At 43.2% G+C, this 20,740-nt stretch overlaps 1 protein-coding gene across 1 annotated transcript in view; it reads right to left on the bottom strand.

The window, feature by feature from the left end:
* Window positions 1-20,644, bottom strand: part of LOC134436134 (lysine-specific histone demethylase 2) — a 34,328-nt gene extending 13,684 nt beyond the window's left edge. The window contains exons 1-16 of the mRNA XM_063185183.1: window positions 20,467-20,644; window positions 20,163-20,335; window positions 19,791-19,912; window positions 19,569-19,658; window positions 18,888-18,999; window positions 18,533-18,646; window positions 17,927-17,965; window positions 17,081-17,276; window positions 15,680-15,864; window positions 14,976-15,146; window positions 13,270-13,347; window positions 12,447-12,581; window positions 10,786-10,957; window positions 8,455-8,582; window positions 6,910-7,041; window positions 5,228-5,302 (exon numbers count right to left, since the gene is read on the bottom strand). Coding sequence (XP_063041253.1) covers window positions 5,228-5,302; window positions 6,910-7,041; window positions 8,455-8,582; window positions 10,786-10,957; window positions 12,447-12,581; window positions 13,270-13,347; window positions 14,976-15,146; window positions 15,680-15,864; window positions 17,081-17,276; window positions 17,927-17,965; window positions 18,533-18,646; window positions 18,888-18,999; window positions 19,569-19,658; window positions 19,791-19,912; window positions 20,163-20,335; window positions 20,467-20,482 — 1,938 coding nt within the window. The 5' untranslated portion in view covers window positions 20,483-20,644. The remainder of the gene's footprint in view (window positions 1-5,227; window positions 5,303-6,909; window positions 7,042-8,454; window positions 8,583-10,785; window positions 10,958-12,446; window positions 12,582-13,269; window positions 13,348-14,975; window positions 15,147-15,679; window positions 15,865-17,080; window positions 17,277-17,926; window positions 17,966-18,532; window positions 18,647-18,887; window positions 19,000-19,568; window positions 19,659-19,790; window positions 19,913-20,162; window positions 20,336-20,466) is intronic.
* Window positions 20,645-20,740: the final 96 nt, after the last annotated feature.

Genomic DNA, 20,740 nt, shown 5'->3' on the forward strand with positions numbered 1-20,740 from the left:
TGCACCGCAATGAATTTACCACCCAGGTATTTTCATCCACTGGTGCCACACTGACTGTGTATGCGCCCAAGCGGAAAAAGACTGTGTATGTTCTCAGCAGCATGCACAGCACGATTCAGACACATGAAACCACCAAAAAGAAGCCAAACACCATCACACTCTACAACACAACAAAGTGCGGCGTCGATATCATGGACCAGATGGTGCGGGAATACACTGTCCGCGCAGGAACAAGGCGCTGGCCAGTAGCAGTGTTCTACAACATGATAGACATTGCAGCACTGAATGCCCACGTGCTCTATCAATTATGCACCGGGAGAAAGGAAAGACGGGTGGATTTCCTGTTTGAACTGGCAAGAGAGTTGGCTCACTCCCACGTGGGTATGAAAAAGGCCCAAAAGGAGCAATTGCTTCGACAACAACCCTCCACACCACAACTCGGACAAAGAGCCAAGTGTCAGGCTAAAATCAAATGCAAGGACAATCGTGCAACAGTGCGCTGTGATAACTGTTACAAATACACATGTGGGAAATGCCGAAAGGAGCAATGGCAGTGCCAGAATTGTTAGTGACTGCTCAAATGTATTTCACTCATTTGCATTCTTTGTAAATATGCTTTTTTTCTTTGTAATTTTGTTTCTTCTACTTTTGGCACACAAAAATAAGTTACTTCTGCAACAACCTTCCACATGAAAACTGGGAAAACAGTTGCTTTTGCATTCATTGTAAATATGTTTTGTTTTGTATTTTTTTTAACAATAAATGTTCTCGTTGATCCTGATGATTCACTGCATAAAAATCCACCATATGTTTATAAATCCACCATATGGGCACACACGCACACACACACACACACATGCAAAAACACGCATAACCTACCTCAATACTAAAAGCTTGCCTTGGGGTCCCCTTCCCCACACAGGCTCAAGCGACTCTGTGACTCAAGTGACAGCTGTGAGCTGCTAACAGCCACATTTCCACAACAAAAGGAGTGTCCGCAGGGGGTCCACAGGGTCAAATGACCCTCTTGTGGGTATTTTAGGTAAAAAGGTCAATTGACCTCTACGTGGTAGTTCTAGTGTTAAGCGGGCTTGCAGAGCAAAGCCCGATTCTAGTAATCCCCAAGTACAGTTTATTATTATTAAGCGGGCTTGCAGAGCAAGTCCCAATTCTAGTAATCTTTAAGTACGTTTAATATTATGCTTGCTTGCTTGCTTTGTTGCTTTCTTGTGCAGGGCAGTAAAAATAGAAAATGGATCTCCTCCTAGGCCTTTCGAGATAGAGACACCGTTCAAACACTAAAACGACCGGCTCGGCTTGGAGATCATTTGTTCTGCTATAGCGTGTCCGTGTCTCTTGTCGTTTTCCCATTTTTGGCGATTTTGTGCAAGTTTGCGTCCCCATTGAAAACAATGATAGAACCTTCATGAACCAAGGTTCTGCCACTCTACAGATCAGAGTGTAGGAGGCTTTTTCTGTCATAAAACATCAACACTTTCACCTAGAAGTTCACACGTTGTTAGCCAGCTCTATGAGATGTGCCCAAACTGTGAAAGTTTCATGTCCGAACTCCCATTACTTTTTAAATGGCAGGTGTGTAAAAACGACAGGGCTGGCCCCATTGCTTTTCCCATTGACTTTTGAAGTGCCTTTTTCAAGAGGTCAGCGCATGTTCCACCAGAAGTCCATTTGTGACTGAACCGTTTAACCTATACTATACATTTCTTTCAAAGACTGTTAGAGAGAGATCACATTCATGACTTCAATCTGTGCACAGGACATGTAAAAAAGCTAAAAAGAATTGGCACAACGATAATCTTAAGAGCTAGAAACTGTTATTGATTCTGCATTCTGCCTTAGAGTACCATACTAACTGCACAACAGGTGCTGCCAATAAAGGATTCCATCATAACTGTCACTTTCTCTCAACATTCTATTCTTAACGAGCAGCTGCACTACAGTTCTAGAAGTCTATTGTTCAGCTCTTCAATCAATCTGTTATCACCCAGTGAGCAGACGGAACGTCTTCTGATTGGCTGAGCAGGTGTCCTTTATTCCCCAGTAGCAGGACACCTATGATGTCATGCGGGCGTGCGGGCGTCCAAGTTGCTTCTTTTCTAACTTTCTGGCGAAGTGCCGTTACTAGTTCTTTCGCATCTGGTTGTCTAGTGAAGACCGCGTCGTTAGTTCTATCGCATCTGGTTGTCTAGTCAAGACCCCGTTACCAATTCTATCGCATCTGGTTGTCAAGTCAAAAACCCAGTCGTCAATTCTATCGCATTTGGTTGTCAAGTCACCCCAACATTCTGCGCGCGTCCTAACATGCCTCCGATAGAGGCGCGTCTCACTAGATTAGGAAGTGGTGCCCATAGCAACGTACCAAGCGCAGTGGTGAATCTACTTTCTCACGAAGCCTTAGATCAACATATTAATAAATTAATACTTAAATGCTGGTAACCGGGTGATAAGCGGAATAGCGGCCTTCGAGGTGTCCCGATATCAAGGGAAAATGGACTTGGCGAAGCGAACAGCCCTTCGGCTGCGCCGTCGGGCTGTTTAGAACGCTCCGCCTCGTCCATTATTTCCCTTGATATCGGGACACCTCGTCGTCCGCTATTCCATACATATTGTCTTGCTGGGATATTTATGACAGCCAGCTGCTTGGCTCAATGGCAATGGTGCTGGATTAGAGATATGGAGGTTGGGAGTTCGAATCCCCCTCGGACCCATGTTGATTTTCAAAATTATATCATATGCAGTGTTCCTTTGCCAACTTCAAATACCATGTATGTCATTTAGTATCAATGGCAAAGGTGCTGGATTAGAGATATGGAGGTTGTGAGTTCAAATCCCACTCAGACCCATGTTGATTTTCAAAAGTATGCAGTGTTCCATAGCCAACTTAAAATACCATGTATGTTATTTAGTATATCCCCAAAACGCAGAGTTACAACACATTTCAAGATGGCTGAATCCAAGATGGCTGAATTGTTTGGCCCATAACTTCTGACTGGGTGGATGGATTTTTTCCATTATTTCTTTTAGCTTTGTTTTCTCAATAGTACTTTGTTTTTAATTTAGAGATAGAGATATCAAAAATAAAACTGCTCATCTCTGTCCCAAAAGGCAAGCCCGCTTCCAGCATTTTCTGTGAGAATGCAATCTGCATGCAAAGAAGCTCATCAGACCAGGCAGACCACTGAAACCCCCGAAAATAGCACTGCAACAGGAAATGGTCATGCTTTCATTAACCCCTTAGCGCAGCATTATGGCTCTCTGTAATGTCATAGCAATGTTCTTATGATGTAGTTAACCATTTTCAGCAAGTGAATAGGGTCGCCGGCGACCCCAGCTGCAGTAAGAGGTTTGTCTGCAACACTTTGCACCCACCACACCCGTGGCCGGTTGTTAGCCTGCAGTGTGGTTTTGTCAATACTGGAGCCTACAGATAGGTGACTTTGAATTCCCCTTTAGGTCATTTTCACATTTCGTATGTATTCTCTGTGCTTTGCACTTCTTAGAAAACCAACACAAACATCCTGAACTACACCAACCTGACTGTAAAGGGGGATTCATACTTGGCGTGACTGGTGTAAGTCTCCTTCATACTTCACTCGCGACCTCACTCGCGACCTCACTCGCGCCGTCACGTGACCCAAAATGACGTCACACGCCGTGGCGCGAGATGCCGTGTCGCGACGTCGTGCACCCCACATTTTTTGTAACATGTCGTGCGCCACCAGCGACCATGCAGGTAGGCAGACAAAGCAGGAGTTGCGAAGAGAGGCTACAACTACTGTAGGCTACTACAGAATGGATCCTGCACCATTTTAAGGATAATAAAATGTCATAGAGAGTTATTTTATCTTCTCTCTTAAATGTTGTTCAGTGAAACAATTGTTTACTTTGTTCAGAAGCACGTTGTGTTCGGCGATATATTTAAAAATTCTGCCGCCAGAACAATGCTCTCACATGGTCTTGGAATGATCTGGCAATGTAGGCTAAAACTAAAAATATATGTTTCAATGTGGTAAGTCACAAGTCAGACGTTCAGTAGCCCTACAGCAGCCGTGTTTGGCTTTCTATTTTATACATCCGTAGAACTCACGCTGCGAGTTGCGAAAGAAACTGCCGTTTCTCTCATGAACAGCAGAGGGCACTTCCGACAATGCGAGCGAAAGCCTTCTGAAGTATGAATAGTCTGTCGCAAGTGATGACGTCATTAATGGTTCTCGCGCCACACGCGACAAAATGCGCACGTGAAGTATGCAGAGCCCTTAAGCGTGAGGTAAAGACCTCAGATTACTCCCTTCTGTGAGGTGGCTAAGCCTCCGTTTACATGAATTCAGTTCATCATTTCGTCATGTCTGCGTCTTGCAAACTACTTTCGTTTACAAACAAAGTTTCTGTCCTCTCAATAAGAATTGCTGAAGTGAAGCAGTTTGCTTATCTTCCCAGCACTCAAGTCACATGACCAACAATACCAGCCCAGCGAATCAGGGAAGAGCACGTCATAGTGATGTTGTCCATCCAGGATGAGTAGCTAGAGCTCAGCCCTGCGGATCCTCGTTTCTCAACGCTAAATCATAATTGTATTCGAATGCATGCATGAGCTCGAATGCATGCGTGAGCAAGTCGTTTTCCAGATTTCCACCATTTTACTGTAAATGGACACACAGTGCATCCGCGACACAAACAATATAGAAACAGATTAATGTAAACTTACTCTAAGAGAGTGAGGTCTCTGCCTGGGTTAACTGGGGTCGTTGGGGACTTGCATTAGTTTCACACATACAGACTTTCGCACACAAGCACAAACTGTGTATATCGTTTTCTGTGAATCCCCAACCACAAGTTCACTGTAAATACTGGGTCACTTGGTATGCATGCATGGTCTTTCACAACACTTTGTTCGACACCCATTCTTCTTAAACATTCTCTGTGACTTGTAGGAAAAATACAGCCACACAACGCCTATCTCTACAGTTTCTGTGCGTGTGTGCGTGCGTGTGTGTGTGTGTGTGTGTGTGTGTGCGTGCGTGTGTGTGTGTGTGTGTGTGTGTGTGTGTGTGTGATTTGACCATTTTATGACCACTGGGTAAACCACAGGTGCACCTCTATCACCACCACATCGTTTCATATCGTCCATTTCACATGAAGGAGGAAATGGGGTAGGGAGGGGGTAGAGGGGCTTCTCTCTAGTACTTTCAGCTTTCGTTTCTCTCACCTTGTGAGCGGTCCACTGAGACCCAGCAGTAGTGGTGACTTTTACACTGTCTCCTGAGTAGTCGACCATCTGGACCTGTGAGGAGGGGGCAGGGGTATGAAGTGAAAGAGAAAGGCACAACTCTAACATGAGACACTATATTTATCTATTCTATGCATTGTCTATACAAGTAAATCCATTCAACAGTTAATTTTTCCAATATCAAATTGCTTTGTTGCATGCATTAATTTCAGGGAACAATAACACTATACACTGATTTTATACCAGAACTGACATTGGAAAGGAATAAGCTTAACTGTCAGAAAGAAGCATTGTGGGAGGAAAGTGTGGTGACCCCAAACTTTTGACCGGTAGTGTACATTTCTATACTGATTAGTTCCATTATCATTATAAACTGCTTGCACTAGCGCTACTTATTTTTTTAGTGATACAATTATGGTTGCTTTATTGTTGTTATTAATTTGCTATCAACAGAAAAAAATATTGTAGTTTTTTCAATTTTGAGTTCGCTGGCAAATGTATTTATGATCCCTGGAGGAAGGAATCTGCTAAATGACAATGAATGAATGAATGCAGTGTTTCCCATACATTGAGGAAACTATGGCGGCCCGCCATAGTTTAAATTTGGCCGCCATAGTTTCCGAAAATGTTAAAAAAAAAAAAAAAACCTTTTTTTTTTTTTTTTAACTTAAAAAATTTTTTTTTTTTTTTAAACGATTTCCGTGTTTGTTTAACAGCAATTTCAATTACGATTTCCTTCGCATTTTCCTCCTGGAGTAAATACATCCTATAGAGAAAACCACAAGTGCTTGAAAGAGAGAGGGATCAAAAGCCTTGTCAAGTTGTTGTAGTTAACTTGGGTTTGGGAGCAATGAAAAAAAAATTCCGAGAAGGGACAGTTGGGATGAGTTTACTAACACTCCAGGCTTTGTTTTACAGTTGTAATGAGTTAGGTGACAGGCCTTCATTGACAAGGCAGAGGAGATATCGGGCTGCATATAGAAATGAATGTGTAATGAATGTGAATATAGACATAAATGTGTAATATGTTGTTCAGCCCTTTTAATGGGAGGAATTTTGAAAAACTGGCCCTGTGACCAGCACCCCTCATGTAGAATGTGTACGCCTATGTGTGTGTGGAGAAAAGGCATAGCCTACCCTCTTAGACCCTTTTTGTTTATGCGTTAACAATTTCACAGCAATCTTAAATTCTTATCTCTGCTCCTATTTTGTTTTATTATTTTTTTCATTACATAGACCCCTGCATGTGTATTATGTAAATGGCTGAAATGTAGGCGTAGGCTTATAGTTTCTCTATGCGCCAATGTCATACTGTACTCATTGTTTTGCCATTTTGCATTTACACTGCGTGAATCACCCCCCCCCCCCAAAAAAGGCCCGTGAAAAGACCCCCCCCCCCCCCCCCCCCCCCCCCCCCCCCCCGCCCCCACCCCCGGAAAAAAAAAATCCCGGCTGCCCCCATAGTTTCCAAAATTTCTGTGGGAAACACTGGAATGAATGAATGAATGAATGAATGAATGAATGAATGCCACCATGGATATCTGATACCGCTCCCACTACTTTGAATTCCATATATGAAACACACGAAGGATGTGAGTTACGCCCTGAAACGAAAGTGAAAGAGATCAGCAGACAGAACAATGAAATGCAAATAGCCTGACCGGTGAGTTGAGGTGGATGTCCAGGCCCTCGGCCAGCTTGTGGAGGACAGAAGAGTAGCCGTCAGACAGCAGCGTGTGGTCCCCTGAGAACTGGGCGAAGAACTCGTTATGGTCCCACGAGCGCGCAGACACCTGCCACACAAAACGGAGCAGTCACGTTATTACATAGCCATCAGTATATGGAACTGTGATAAACTGAGTAAAGGTGAAATTGATGTCATGTAACCATCTTCATGCCGGATGGATCTTGAACTCTCCCCAACAGGAACCCCAATTATTTGTCAAATTTGTGTTCCCACCACCTCCAAACCCAAATCTACACCACACGTGTCCTGCAGTGCGTTTTGTCACACTACTGAAGCATTATGAACTGCATCTGGCGTGAATTGTGCTATAAAAATACCACATTATTATTACAGGTATTATTATAAAGTGTGTGTGTATGCATATCCCCCCAAACTGGCCAGGTGCCTGACAAAGAAACAGGATATCTAAATGTAGAAGGCACACTTGTCTGCAACACTTCCGGACCACTGTATTTCCAACTGAATATTTTTTTTTGTCCCTTTTCCATCAAGCCCACAATTTTGCAGTCTTTATTCAAATGACCAGCTCACAGATGCACAGAGGCGGGCGGGGGTCTGTTCCCCCTGCCTCAAATATGGTCTACAACACTGCTAGACATCTATATTTTCAACCGAAGACAATCTGGCAATGTTTCCATCTTATTGCGTCTTCCTACTGTGTCTAGCAGCAGCGTGATATTTGTTCCTTCTTTATTTAGAAATGAGTCACTCGACTTGTAGCAGCTCAGTCCTGCAGTAGATGGTTTGTACATCACCATTCTGTGCTAATGAAACCATGTCAACAAAAACAGCCTGGCTGTCCTGTTGCCAGGATGCCAAACAACATGATTGCCTGCTTGAAGCGCATGCACATCCACTTAAACTTTCAGGTGGTTTTCCAGGTGAGGTGTGGTAAGGTGAGGATTCAATTTCATTCAGCAAACATGTATTGGTGTCATTGGTGCGCATTGTACATACAGAGAGAGCTCCATGATATTCAACACTCAGAGAGTAACAGAGAGAGGCATATCAAGACCACAGAGTGAGAGACAAAACGAGCCAGACACAAGCTCACACCTGGTGCAGAGGGAGAGAAAAGGGCAGAGGCAGATACAGACAGAGAGTGAGAGAGGGAGAGTCAGAAAGTGAATAAGAGAGAAAGTCAAAAAGTGTCCCACATATGGCCCAGAGAGAGAGAGAGAGAGAGAGAGAGAGAGAGAGAGAGAGAGAGAGAGAGAGAGAGAGAGAGAGAGAGAGAGAGAGAGAGGGTGTGTTCTTCCCCCACCTGATGCAAGGTGCTTCCGCAGGCTTACTCCAGAAAGAGAGAGAGAGAGAGAGAGAGAGAGAGAGAGAGAGAGAGAGAGAGAGAGAGAGAGAGAGAGAGAGAGAGAGAGAGAGAGAGAGAGAGAGAGAGAGAGAGAGAGAGAGAGACAGAGAGAGAGAGAGAGAGAGAGAGAGAGTGTGTGTGTTCTTGGCCCACCTGGTCCAGGGTGCTGCCACAGGCGTACTCCAGGTTGCTGAGGTGGAACTGCAGCACCTTCTCCTCCAGCTGGCTGAAGTGGAAACCAGACTCCTGCAGGAAGCCCTTATACTCCTCCTGGATCTTCTCTGGAGACAACACAACAACGACAGACATATGAGCATGTGTGTGTGTGAGAGAGATACAAACCCCAACTCCGATGAAGTTGGGACGTTTGGTAAACAGTGAATAAAATCAAAATGCTATCATTTTCAAAACATTCAATCTATTCATTATATGGAGAATAGTGAAAAGACAACATATTAAGTGTTAAAACCGAGAAAAAATATTGTTTTGGGGGACATATGTACTCATTTCTAATTTGATAAATCCAACACGTCTCAAAAGAGTTGGGACGGGGATCAGTGAAATTTAGTAAACATCCAAATAAGATAAAACAACAAAGAAGAACATTTCAAAATGAATTGTACTGACGGACAATATAGGTGTCCAGGTATAAGATCATCACAGAGAGGCTGAGTCACTCAGAATTAAAGATGCAAAGGGAATAATTACCATAGTTATTACATATATTTTTGAATTCCCTTTGATTTACCACGATTGAGTGTATATAAGACATATTTTTGTTAATCATTGTATAGGTTCATGACATCATGGAATATATATTGGCTGTATGTCTCACTCTAGCACTCCAGGAATTAGAGCTATTGAAAATTGACCATATTAAGAATGCTTAATGCATGAAAATGATACAGGGGTGTAACATTCTCCTAAGCACCTGAGCTCACTTGAAATAGACCCAGAAGACATGGGAAACTGTCCTTTGCTTACAGAAGTCAGCAGAAGTTGTAGAAGTCCATTCTTTTTGACAATAATAGAGCATTGCACATCCTGTGCTACAGTAAAAATGGACCATCCAACTTGTGTTAGTGCTAGCTTCAAAAGTCAGCCTCCATGATGGCATGCAGGTGCAGTAGTGCATTGGTTAAGATGTTCTCACTCATCTGTAGAGTTAAATACAGTGCTGAATGGTATAAATGGGTTTTAAACAGCATGAAAAGCCACTCATGCATTATATTTTGAAGGGTTGCATTCTCTACTATGTTTTAACAGTTTGGCTCCATCATAAGGACCAGCAGGTGATACAATGGTGGGTTTTTGGTCAAGACCTGTCACACTGTAAGCACTACAGAAAGGAAAACATTGCAAAACATGACAAGGAATACACCCACCATTTAAGCTGGTGAAATCATGTCCAAGATAGGAATTAACACTGTTTTTTATATAAAATCATCTCATCGGTTAATGTATTTAACTGTTAAGTGTTGTCTTTTGTTTTGCTTTTAGTCTTCCTCGACATTTGCTGCCATTTATTGTCCCCGTCCCAACTCTTTTGAGACGTGTTGGATTTATCAAATTAGAAATGAGTACATATGTCCCCCAAAACAATATTTTTTTCTCAGTTTTAACACTTAATATGTTGTCTTTTCACTATTCTCCATCTAATGAATAGATTGAATGTTTTGAAAATGATAGCATTTTGATTTTATTCATTGTTTACCAAACGTCCCAACTTCATCGGAGTTGGGGTTTGTAGATAGGTAGATAGAGAGAGAGAGAGAGAGAGAGAGAGAGAGAGAGAGAGAGAGAGAGAGAGAGAGAGAGAGAGAGAGAGAGAGAGAGAGAGAGAGAGAGAGATAAAGAGGGATGATGGGAAAAGTGGGGCGTGATGAGGAGTGAGAGAGAGAGAGAGAGAGAGAGAGAGAGAGAGAGAGAGAGAGAGAGAAAGAGAGAGAGAGACGGAGAGTCCACAAAAGAGAGAAAAAAGAAAGAAAAGAAACTATGAAATGAAACTCTTGTTGGATGTCTACATTGAAGCTGTATTACCATAGGTGGAGTTTGTACTTGAAAACAGATCAGTTAAAGGTGATGACATCAAGTCCTTTACTGGTCTCTCCCCACAAAGACTAAACCACATCCCTGCGCATCGAGATATTCGGGGATTCCGGGCTTAAGTTAAGCAGTACTTATTGTGGTGAAAATTATTGTTTTCAACTGACTGCTTCCACATCAAGCTGTTATCATACGTGTCTCTTAGTATGGGTGGCCGTCCTACCACATGTCGAGACATATAATTACCACCACGCCTTAGTAATGACACAAACGGCACGTTCTGAATCTGATATCCCCAACACACACACACACACCATTATCATTAGGCCATGAGTACCTCCTCGAGGAGTGTCCTGGTGCTGGGACTTGTCCTTCCTCCACTCGAGTGCACGCACACGCACACGCACACGCACACCATTATCATAAGGCCATGTGTACCTCCGAGAGGGGCGTCTTGGTGTTGGGACTTGTCCTTCCTCCACTCTGACACCACGTCCAGGATGTTGTTGAAGTGGAAGTCCATGCGCTTGTCGATGTCCGGGTCCGTGGCCCCGCCCCCCTCTTGCAGCAGCTCGCAGCGTTCCCCCAACTTATGCATCTTAATGCCCAGCTGCAGCCAAGGACAAACACACACACACACACACACACACACACACACACACACACACACACACACACACACACACACACACACACACACACACACACACACACACACACACACACGCAGACATGCACACAGGTACACACACGCACACGCACGCACACACGAGAAATTATAATGACATTTACATAAGAAAATTAACAAAGTAGGACTACTAGTATAGAAAATGTGCAAATACACAAATTGCAGATAAAATACTTTTATACTCATTAGTTTCTTTACTGTCTTTACTGTGTGTGTGTGTGTGTGTGTGTGTGTGTGTGTGTGTGTGTGTGTGTGTATACAGCTCCCGGCCACTTTATTAGAATAGCATGAAAAAGTTGATTTATTTCCATAATTCCATCAATAATGTTAAACTGTCATGGATTATAGATTCATGGTCCAGTTTTTTAACTATTCCAATCATTCAATTGTTTATTTTTGCATATTTTGGGCTTCCAGCTCAAAAAACCCATGAATTGGGGAATTCGCATCATTAGAATATTGTGATAAAATCACAATTTTCTTCAGCAAAATTCAGGTCACATCAAATCAGTTGAAATTTGGTACTATCTACATAACATGCAATGTTCAATACTTGGTTAGGACTCTCTCTGTCTTAATAACTGCCATGATGTGTTTAACATTGAAGTCAATGGCAGAAACAGTACATGGGAGTTATGGAAGCCCAGCTATCCTTGATGCTTTGCTGTCAGCTGTTCTTGTTTGTTGACCTGGTGACCCACACTTCACTATTCAATATACCCTGTAGATTTCCATGCCACGCGTTAGTGTTAACTCACCAGTTTAATTCTAACTTACCAGAAATAAAACCCCATTCATTTTCAATGGGGTTTCATTTCTGGTGATTTAGAATTAAACTGGTGAATTAGCGCCAAAACGTGGCATGGAAATCTACAGGGTATATTGAAGAGTGAAGTGTGGGTCACCAGGTCAACAAACAAGAACAGCTGACAGCAAAGCATCAAGGATATCTGGGCTTCCATAACTCCCATGTACCGTTTCTGCCATTGACTTCAATGTTAAACACATCATGACAGTTATTAAGACAGAGAGAGCACCAACCAAGTATTGAATGTTGCAGGATATGTAGATAGTACCAAATTTCAACTGATTTGACGTGACCTGAATTTTGCTGAAGAAAATTGTGATTTTATCACAATATTCTAATGCTGCGAATTCACCAATTCATGTTTTTTTGAGCTGGAAGGCCAAAATAAGTAAAAGCAAACAATTGAATGATTGGAATAGTTAAAAAACTGGGCCATGAATCTATAATACATGACAGTTTAACATTATTGATGGAATTATGGAAATAAATCAACTTTTTCACACTATTCTAATAAAGTGGCCTGGAGCTGTATGTGTGTGTGTGTGTGTGTGTGTGTGTGTGTGTGTGTGTGTGTGTGTGTGTGTGTGTGTGTAAATAACTCACCTGTTCGCACATGAGGGCAATGGGGTTGTTGACGCAGCCGTTGACTATCTGAGCTCCGCGTCCAACAGTGACCCCTAGTGTCTTGTCGTCCCACACGCGCCCTCCGATGCGATCCCTGGCCTCCAGCACCACCACCTATTCATAGCAACACAGTTGACGAGCAGTTTAAGTCACACAGAACTTGAATACACTGAATACACATTATTATTTATCCCTGACATGCAAAGTGTTCAAAGAACCTGGGTAAGTAGTAATCCAGGTTAAGCTAACCTTGAGATAGTGGCAAATCATGTAATACAAGAGCATGGAGTCCTTATTTCCTTAACTAAATGATACCTGGGGCCTCTCTATTAGCAGATTGACCACTTCATGCAGGTTAACTTAGGTTAGGTTATCATTTAACCATGTTCTTGGAGTACTCCCATGGAAGTTCAGTAACTAATGAGAGTAATGAAATGTGGTAGGGATGCACCAATACTTGCTCATTATACTCATACTCATCAAACACTTGCTAACACCAGGCACTGATACTGCCATTACACGACACAATGCAACATCTCATCACATTACATTGACCTGAAAGCAGCATGGGAAAAAAAGCTCTGCCTCATACATTTACTAACACTTAAATCTACATGGAAATGGACAATAAAACAAATACCACAGGTGGATAAACAAGGCTGTGCATTTATTTTCATTGTATGTTGGGGGTAAAAGTATTGGTATCGGTATTCAGTATCGGCAAGTACAGACATCAAAGCACTCATACTCATATCGGTTTTCAAAAAAAGTGCATCCCTAAAATGTAGATGGGAGTGCTGACCTGCATGCCAAAGTTCTGCAGCTGTCGAGCGGCGGCCAGTCCTGATGCTCCTGCACCAATCACCAGCACGGTCTTCTTCTGTGGAGAACACAAAGACACAGACATCGATTTAACATGCGTGCACTGCACACTCACTCACACACATCGATTGTATACACAATTGCGCACACACACACACACACGACACACGACACACGACACACACACACACACACACACACACACACACACACACACACACACACACACACACACACACACACACAGTTAGTACTTGAAAGCATGCGTTACTTGTGCAACCCTGGTTCTCTCTTTTTAAAAAAAAAATGTTTTTTATGCCTTTATTTGACAGGACAGTTGAAGATTGTGACAGGAAGCGAATGGGACAGAGAGACAGGGGAGGATCGGGAAATGACCCCGGCCGGACTCGAAACGGGGTCCCTGTGGGTGGGCATGCATGCCCAAATGTGGGGGGCTTAGCGCGCTGCGCCACAGCGCCCCGCAACCCTGGTTCTCTGAGGGAGATGAGCAAGACAGCGCACTATGGGTAACCTTAGTGAGAATCGACTGAAAAAGAATTTGTTTTATTTGGACTTGACTTGTACTTAACACATTGACTACCAAACCACGGGAAACCCCATTTTTACTTCCCATGCGTTGGCTCCCAAAAATGGGAAAACCTGTTTTTGAGGGTTTTTTAGTGGATTCTGAATCTACACATTCTGTGTGATTTTCGTAATTATGTGATGAACAGAAGTCACATAGATCATGAAAACACCTACAGTCAAAACTCCTATAAACATCGTTATTTGTATATTTCATCTGTGCAACTTATCACAATGCAGTATTTTTGAGTGTTATTACAGCGAATGAAATCATGCACATTTCCTGTTCACGTCACATCAAGGCGCCTGGGCAATCACAATATACCTAGCTTCCTGTCAGGGTTTTGCTAGCTTATCGTAAACACAGGCCTAGAGAAGGATAAGGAGGTTTGCTGTCATCAAATTAGGCATGGAAATGGAAGTTTGGAATGAAAAAACAGCACAACACAGCAGCAGAAACAAACGTTGGTGAGTATACTTCGGCGCATCTACTTTTTGCTATTGAATGACTGTCATGCCCATCAGGATACACTAGTAACTAGCTCTCCCAGTGATACTATAAGCAGTAAACAGAAGTGATCCAGGTGTTTTTTCATGAAAATAGTTAACTTGGAAGCGACTGGTCTTCTCTTTGGGGCATGAAAATATATTTAGATCCTCAATTTAAACTCGGAGAGTCAAAGAGCGCATCCGTGACAAAAAAAGCTTTTTCTCCGTTCGAATGCGTTAAAGTGCCATTTTTCGCAGTAGCTTCCGCTTAAAGTTGAATAACTTTGGAATGGAAGAAAATAAAAGCATGCCGTGAAGACCTGTAGCAAGCTGGGATTCTCTTGTTCACTTTCAAACAAGCCCTAACATGTGTCTGTAGGTCTAAGACATAATATTCGGTGGCTGTTCGAAAATGACAAAAAATGATGAAACTGACTGGGAGTCTTGGGCTAACATTTCAAAAAACGCCTGGTAGTCAATGTGTTAATAATAACATTTCTGTTGGTTATGATGGTACCGTTCCAGTAAGGTTGTAATACTGTATATGAGTATATGTATACTTTCTATAATATACAGTATATATTATGTCCATCATGTGGTGGTATGACTCACGTGGTGGTACTGTTCGGGCAGGGTGGGCTGTTTTACTAGCAGGGCTCCGGTGTTGATGAGGCCCTTGCGGGTCATGAAGTGGAGAACCCGGTCCAGCTCCTGCACGCAGCGCACGCGCACCAGCCCTCGCACGATCACGTAGGGGACACACTTCTGTGGCGTCAGGACCTCCTGTTGTACAATGCCACCATAGAGGAACGTACAGAGAAAAACACATATTGTCAGGATTTTGCCGGAATACAGGGACATTTGGAATTGATAGAGTTCCGGTACATAAACAGAATATTGTTAACATTGTATTAAAGGTGCATTGTGTAGGATTGAGAAAAGAGTGGGTATTTAAACTGTGCTGCTCATTGAAACTGTGCTGCCTATTGCCAAATTTGATCTTTCCATGAATATTTACTAAATAATAAACTAATATTTATTAGTATGACCATGTACAGTAAGTTTTGCAGCAAAATATGCCAATTTCTGGAAATTCTAAATGGTGGACATGGGGAAGATCCACCTTTTCATGTGTGAAAAATAATAATTAAATTATTAAAACTTGATGGTGATGATTTGATGGTGGTGGTTAAGTATTCTTGAAAAAAGTAACATTTGTGAATGGGCAGCATGAATTCTGGAAAGAACCTGTTTAAAATATTACACAGTGCAATGTTAAAAATCGGAATATTCAATAGCCAGGAGGGAGTCATTACCTTGCACTCTCGATGCCACGTGGCCAGGATGAGGTTCCTCAGGGCCAGGTACATGGTGGGGTCACGGGAAAATTCTGGAAACTCGTACAGCTCGTCCAGTTCCATCATGTCTGGCCTCACGCACAGAGCCTTGCCACACTCGTTAGGCTGGTAGAACGGCTGGAAATACGGACACAGGCCTGGAACTGAAGCGATACAGTATGAGTAACACTCAAGAAGAAGAATTAAAATGTCATTAAATGAAATTGTAATCTGACTCAAAGGAAGGAAGTTAACCGGAAAATAAAACTTTTGAGTGCTTCTTCGTGTACTTATTTTTCAAGACTTTGATTTTCTTCATTGACAAAGTTAAGCACCCAGTGAACACATTACTGGGTGTTGAGTGCCTGATTTTCATTTTTCATTGAATGACACATGCAACAAATATGACAACCAATGCAGTGTTTCCCATACATTGAGGAAACTATGGCGCACCGCCATAGTTTAAATCTGGCCGCCATAGTTTCCAAAAATGTAAAAAAAAAAATATATATATTTTAAACGATTTCCTTTTTAAAAACGATTTGAAAAACGATTTCCTTCCCATTTTCCTCCTGGAGTAAATACATCCTATAGAGAAAACCATGAGTGCTTGAAAGAGGGACATTAGGGATGAGTTTACTGACACTGCCCATGCTTTGTTTTACTGTTGTATGATAATGAGTTAGGCGACAGGCCTTCATTGACACAGTAGAGTTGGGCTGCATATAGAAATGAATGTGTAATGAATGTGTATAGACATAAATGTTGTTCAGCCCTTTTACTGGGAGGAATTTTCAAAAACTGGCCCTGTGACCAGCACCCCTAATGAAGAATGTGCACACCTACGTACTGTATGTGTGTGGGGGAAAAGGTGTTGCAAACAGAAATGATTCACTGTACTGCATTTTTTTTATATAGATGACAATGTACTGCTATACATGGCATGGGTAAAATCTTACATAATTTCTCAAAACATAAATGTAGTCTGTAACATGAAGTTTAGGCCTATAGTTTCTCCATGCACCAATGTCATACTTCACTAATTGTTTTACCGTTTTGCATTTACGCCGCCCACATTTACGCCAAATTTTCACCACCCCCCCAAAGGTCCGCGTGAAATGCACCCCCCCCAAACAACAAAAATCTCGGCTGCCCCCATAGTTTCCAAAATTTCTGTGGGAAACACTGCAATGGTTTAACTATGAGTGGCTTATGAAATATCAGTCTGGCATGTTGAATGCCCTTCATCCTCATCATAACATCAACTCATCAAAAAAATCTTGTCTCAAATGGCGTACTTGTGTACTTTGGGCACTATGTTTCAGTGCGTAGTCATGGCAACAAGCATTTTTAGTTACTCAGTCTGCCAGGTTCTCTTACTCTGAGGCTGGACGACCCGTCTGTGTGCGTCAGTCCTCCGGTCGCTGTGTGCAATGTTGCTAGACGACGCGGAGGGACTCATGCCCACGCAGTCGGGGTAGTATGCCACCAGGAACGGGTTGGCCAGGCTGTCCTTCAGCAGTGGTGGCACTATCAACATGGAGTTCCACCAACTGCCACTCACGCCCGCCACCCTCTGACCGCACATAGAGACAAGAGGAAAATACAGTATAAACATACAATAAAATATCAACATGTGAAGAATAACAGATGTAAATGTAAACTGCTTTTCATACATTTCAATAGGGTTTCAGTCTGTACCTTTTATGTGACCTGAGTAGTGTTCTCAATATGAATGGTGGTAATCGTTCCCTACATTCTTTTACTGTTAACGATGACCCTGAGGGCCCAGCCATGGCTTAGACGGCTGGGCACTGGACTGCTGCGCGGGTGACCCGAGTTAGATTCCCGACCCGGGTCATTTCCCGATCCTCCCCCATCTCTCTCTCCACTCGTTTCCTGTCCCACTCTTCATTGTCCTGTCTAAATAGAGTTGAAGAAACCCCCCAACAAAAAAACAATGACACTGAGCTCAAATTTAATGTCACTCCTTCAAGCATTCAAGCAAGCGATTCAAAAAAAGAGAAATATGCTATACTGCATGTGTAGGTTAACCGTCATGCCGTATTGACTTGAGAAGGTCAATACGCATGTGTTGGTTGGCGGCCCAAAGCAACGAACTATCTGAAATTCTATACACCCTCGAAATAGAGTTGGACTCAGGGATGTGGCATCCTAAACGCAAGTCCAACGGTCTCTCTCTCTCACGCATGTATACACACTCACCGAGTCCTCTGGAAGGGAGCATTGGTCAGGTCCTTCTGTCTGTAAGGCACAAAAAAATACGGTAGTTTGGTCAATAGTCCCAAAAGAGAAAACCAATAGTAGATCATTATGAGCTGCATTTATTGCCAAAACAGTTGGCTCTAAGTCATTCAAACATTGTGCATTCAAAAGAGTTCACTCCCTGATGTTCCCTGATTTTGGGAATCAATGCTGCCAGTGTGCCAATGTAAGGGCTGGCTGGCATCAGCCTTGAGGTGCCTAACTCAACATTGCCTCACTATGTTATATTGAGTATGCATATAGCTTTGGATTACCTACCATTGTATATGCCTATTGCAGCTTGCCTACCATTCCATATGGGTAGCTTTTGCATCACCTACCATTGCATACCCCCAGCTTAACATTGCCTAGCATATGCCAATCTTGGCACCGTCTTATGCCTAACTTCGCATCACCTGCCATTGCATATGCCCCTGTTGGCATCACCTGCCATTGCATATGTCCCTGTTGGCATCACCTACCATTGCAGTTGCATATTGTGCCTAACTTGGCATTGTCTACAATAGCACATGTCTAGCTTGGCCTCGCCTGTCATTACATGGCTACCTTGACATTGTTGACCTTGAGTCCACAGCGGTAGGTGGAGACCAGTGATGGGGTGAGCTGGATCTCCTTAGTCAACTGCCTCCACTTCCCACAGTCTGCCTTGGTGCACTGGACCTGCAGGGTACCGAATAGAATAAAATAGACTAGAATAGAACAGAACACATCACATAAAACATCTGTGCTGCACCTCGATTTATTTTGTGCCTGGCTTCTAAACAATCCCGTGTAGCACAGAGTTACTGGAGAAGGTGAAAATCTGAGACAATTCTACACGCAAGACACGTGCGCACATTACCACATGGTCCTCGTAGGTCACGATACTCGTGTGTGTGCGTGTGCGTGCGTGTGTTCTTACCCAATAGGGAAGTTGCTGGTCGGCCATGAAAGCTTTGAGGCTGGGCTCAGTCTTGCCGTTGCCCGTCCACAGCCTCTTCCAGGATGTGTACTTCTCATAGCCGTCTTTATGACTGACAACAAAGGAGACATACAGTACAGGGGGTGCAAGTCAAAATACCACCTCTATTCCTTTCCTGTGGCTGTTGGCCTCTTGCCTCTGTGTCGGCCACACCTCAAAGGAGAATTAATAACGTTTCTAAACCAACGCAGAGCAACCTTTTTTTTTGGGTGTGGGGGGGGCACGACACGACACACACACTCAACATACTGATTGCGAATGAGAGAATGACATTGAATAAAAACTTTGATCATCAATGGTGTCGAACTTCACGTCACGAGCTAGGAGGCCACAGAAAAGGAAAGGAGGAAGTAATGTGACACAACACACCCAACATGTAACGCTCTACACTGGAATTAGGCATGCCTGGTTTCTATTTGAAAGGACACAATTATTTTTTCATTAGAGACGCGTACATTAACCAACCACAATTCCTGGTGGATTCCTGGTGGATTTATGATCTATTATGTACTAATTGTGTTACAAACTTATTATGGGGTGACTTTGAGACGATGCTAAAATAACATTCCTAAATCGTGCATCCCAATGCACGGCCAACTATATGCCATTTTGCCCGCTCACCTTCTATAGTAATGGTCAAAACATTCATTGCAGAAATGCTCGCCACAGGAAAGGTGGTACCATCTTGACGTGTAGCCATTCTTTGCACATCTGGAACACAGACAGACAATAAAGGGGTAACGGTTGGGGAGGCGAGGCAAGGCTTCGACTATAAAATGGCAGTCTGTGGTGTCCATTTCAGGGTGACAACTGTTTGGCGCTGAGGAGGAGACGGATATGTACCTTTCTGATGCACTGGCAAAGCAGACTGGATAAGTTGCCGGGCAGCCAGCCTTCTCACATTTCCTGTACTTCTTCTCCGACTGGTCATCTTCTTCGTCTGTGTCTGTAGCCTTCCTCTTGGCCTTGGATGGAGAGAGAGAGAGAGAGAGAGAGAGAGAGAGAGAGAGAGAGAGAGAGAGAGAGAGAGAGAGACAGAGACAGAGACAGAGACAGAGAGAGAGAGACTCACAAAGGTGCCCTTGTTTCCATGTGCACACTTGGCCCCGTTTCATTCCAAGAGGTTTGGGCTACTAGCTCTGTTGCAAAAGCATCTGAGGAAAGAACCCTGTTCATCATCACGAAAAGGGGGGAAATGCATGATGCTTGTCTTACCTGCCCCGTGGGATTGTTGTTGCTGCTGTTGTTGTTGTTGTTCGATCTCCGCACCCTGATATTGGTCTGCCTGCCCGTGGCACGCAGGGGCTGGCTGTCTCCTGACGTGGATTCTGCTGTTGCCCCTCGCCTCTTCCCACGTTGCCGACCACCAGACGCATTGCTCCCATAATCTGTTCAACAGACACAACATGAACACGTAGAAAGTGGTTGTAAACAGGGCATACATGATATAAAACACTGCTTGGATCCAGCATATTGCGTCTCCAGCTGATGTTACTCGTGTGTCGATAGAGCTTCAAACCTGCGTCAGACAGCATGGCAGATAATCCTTCTTTTACTAACTACACGCCCGAACAATGCGTCCAACTGGAAACTGTATTCGCTTGCATATATATAGTGTAAACTTTGGTTTAGTCAACACCTCTGGAACTGCTACCAACAATTCACAAAACAATTGTATTGTCTGATCTGTCACCTAATTCGCTTCCGGTGACAAATCGGAAAAGGCGGAGACTGCGCACTGATTCATGAAAAGTGATATGAGCCGTTTCTCTTGCCGTAGTGGATAGTTGTAA

Source organism: Engraulis encrasicolus, chromosome 20, assembly GCF_034702125.1.
Source record: "Engraulis encrasicolus isolate BLACKSEA-1 chromosome 20, IST_EnEncr_1.0, whole genome shotgun sequence".
In the NCBI taxonomy this organism is placed as follows: Eukaryota; Metazoa; Chordata; class Actinopteri; order Clupeiformes; family Engraulidae; genus Engraulis; species Engraulis encrasicolus.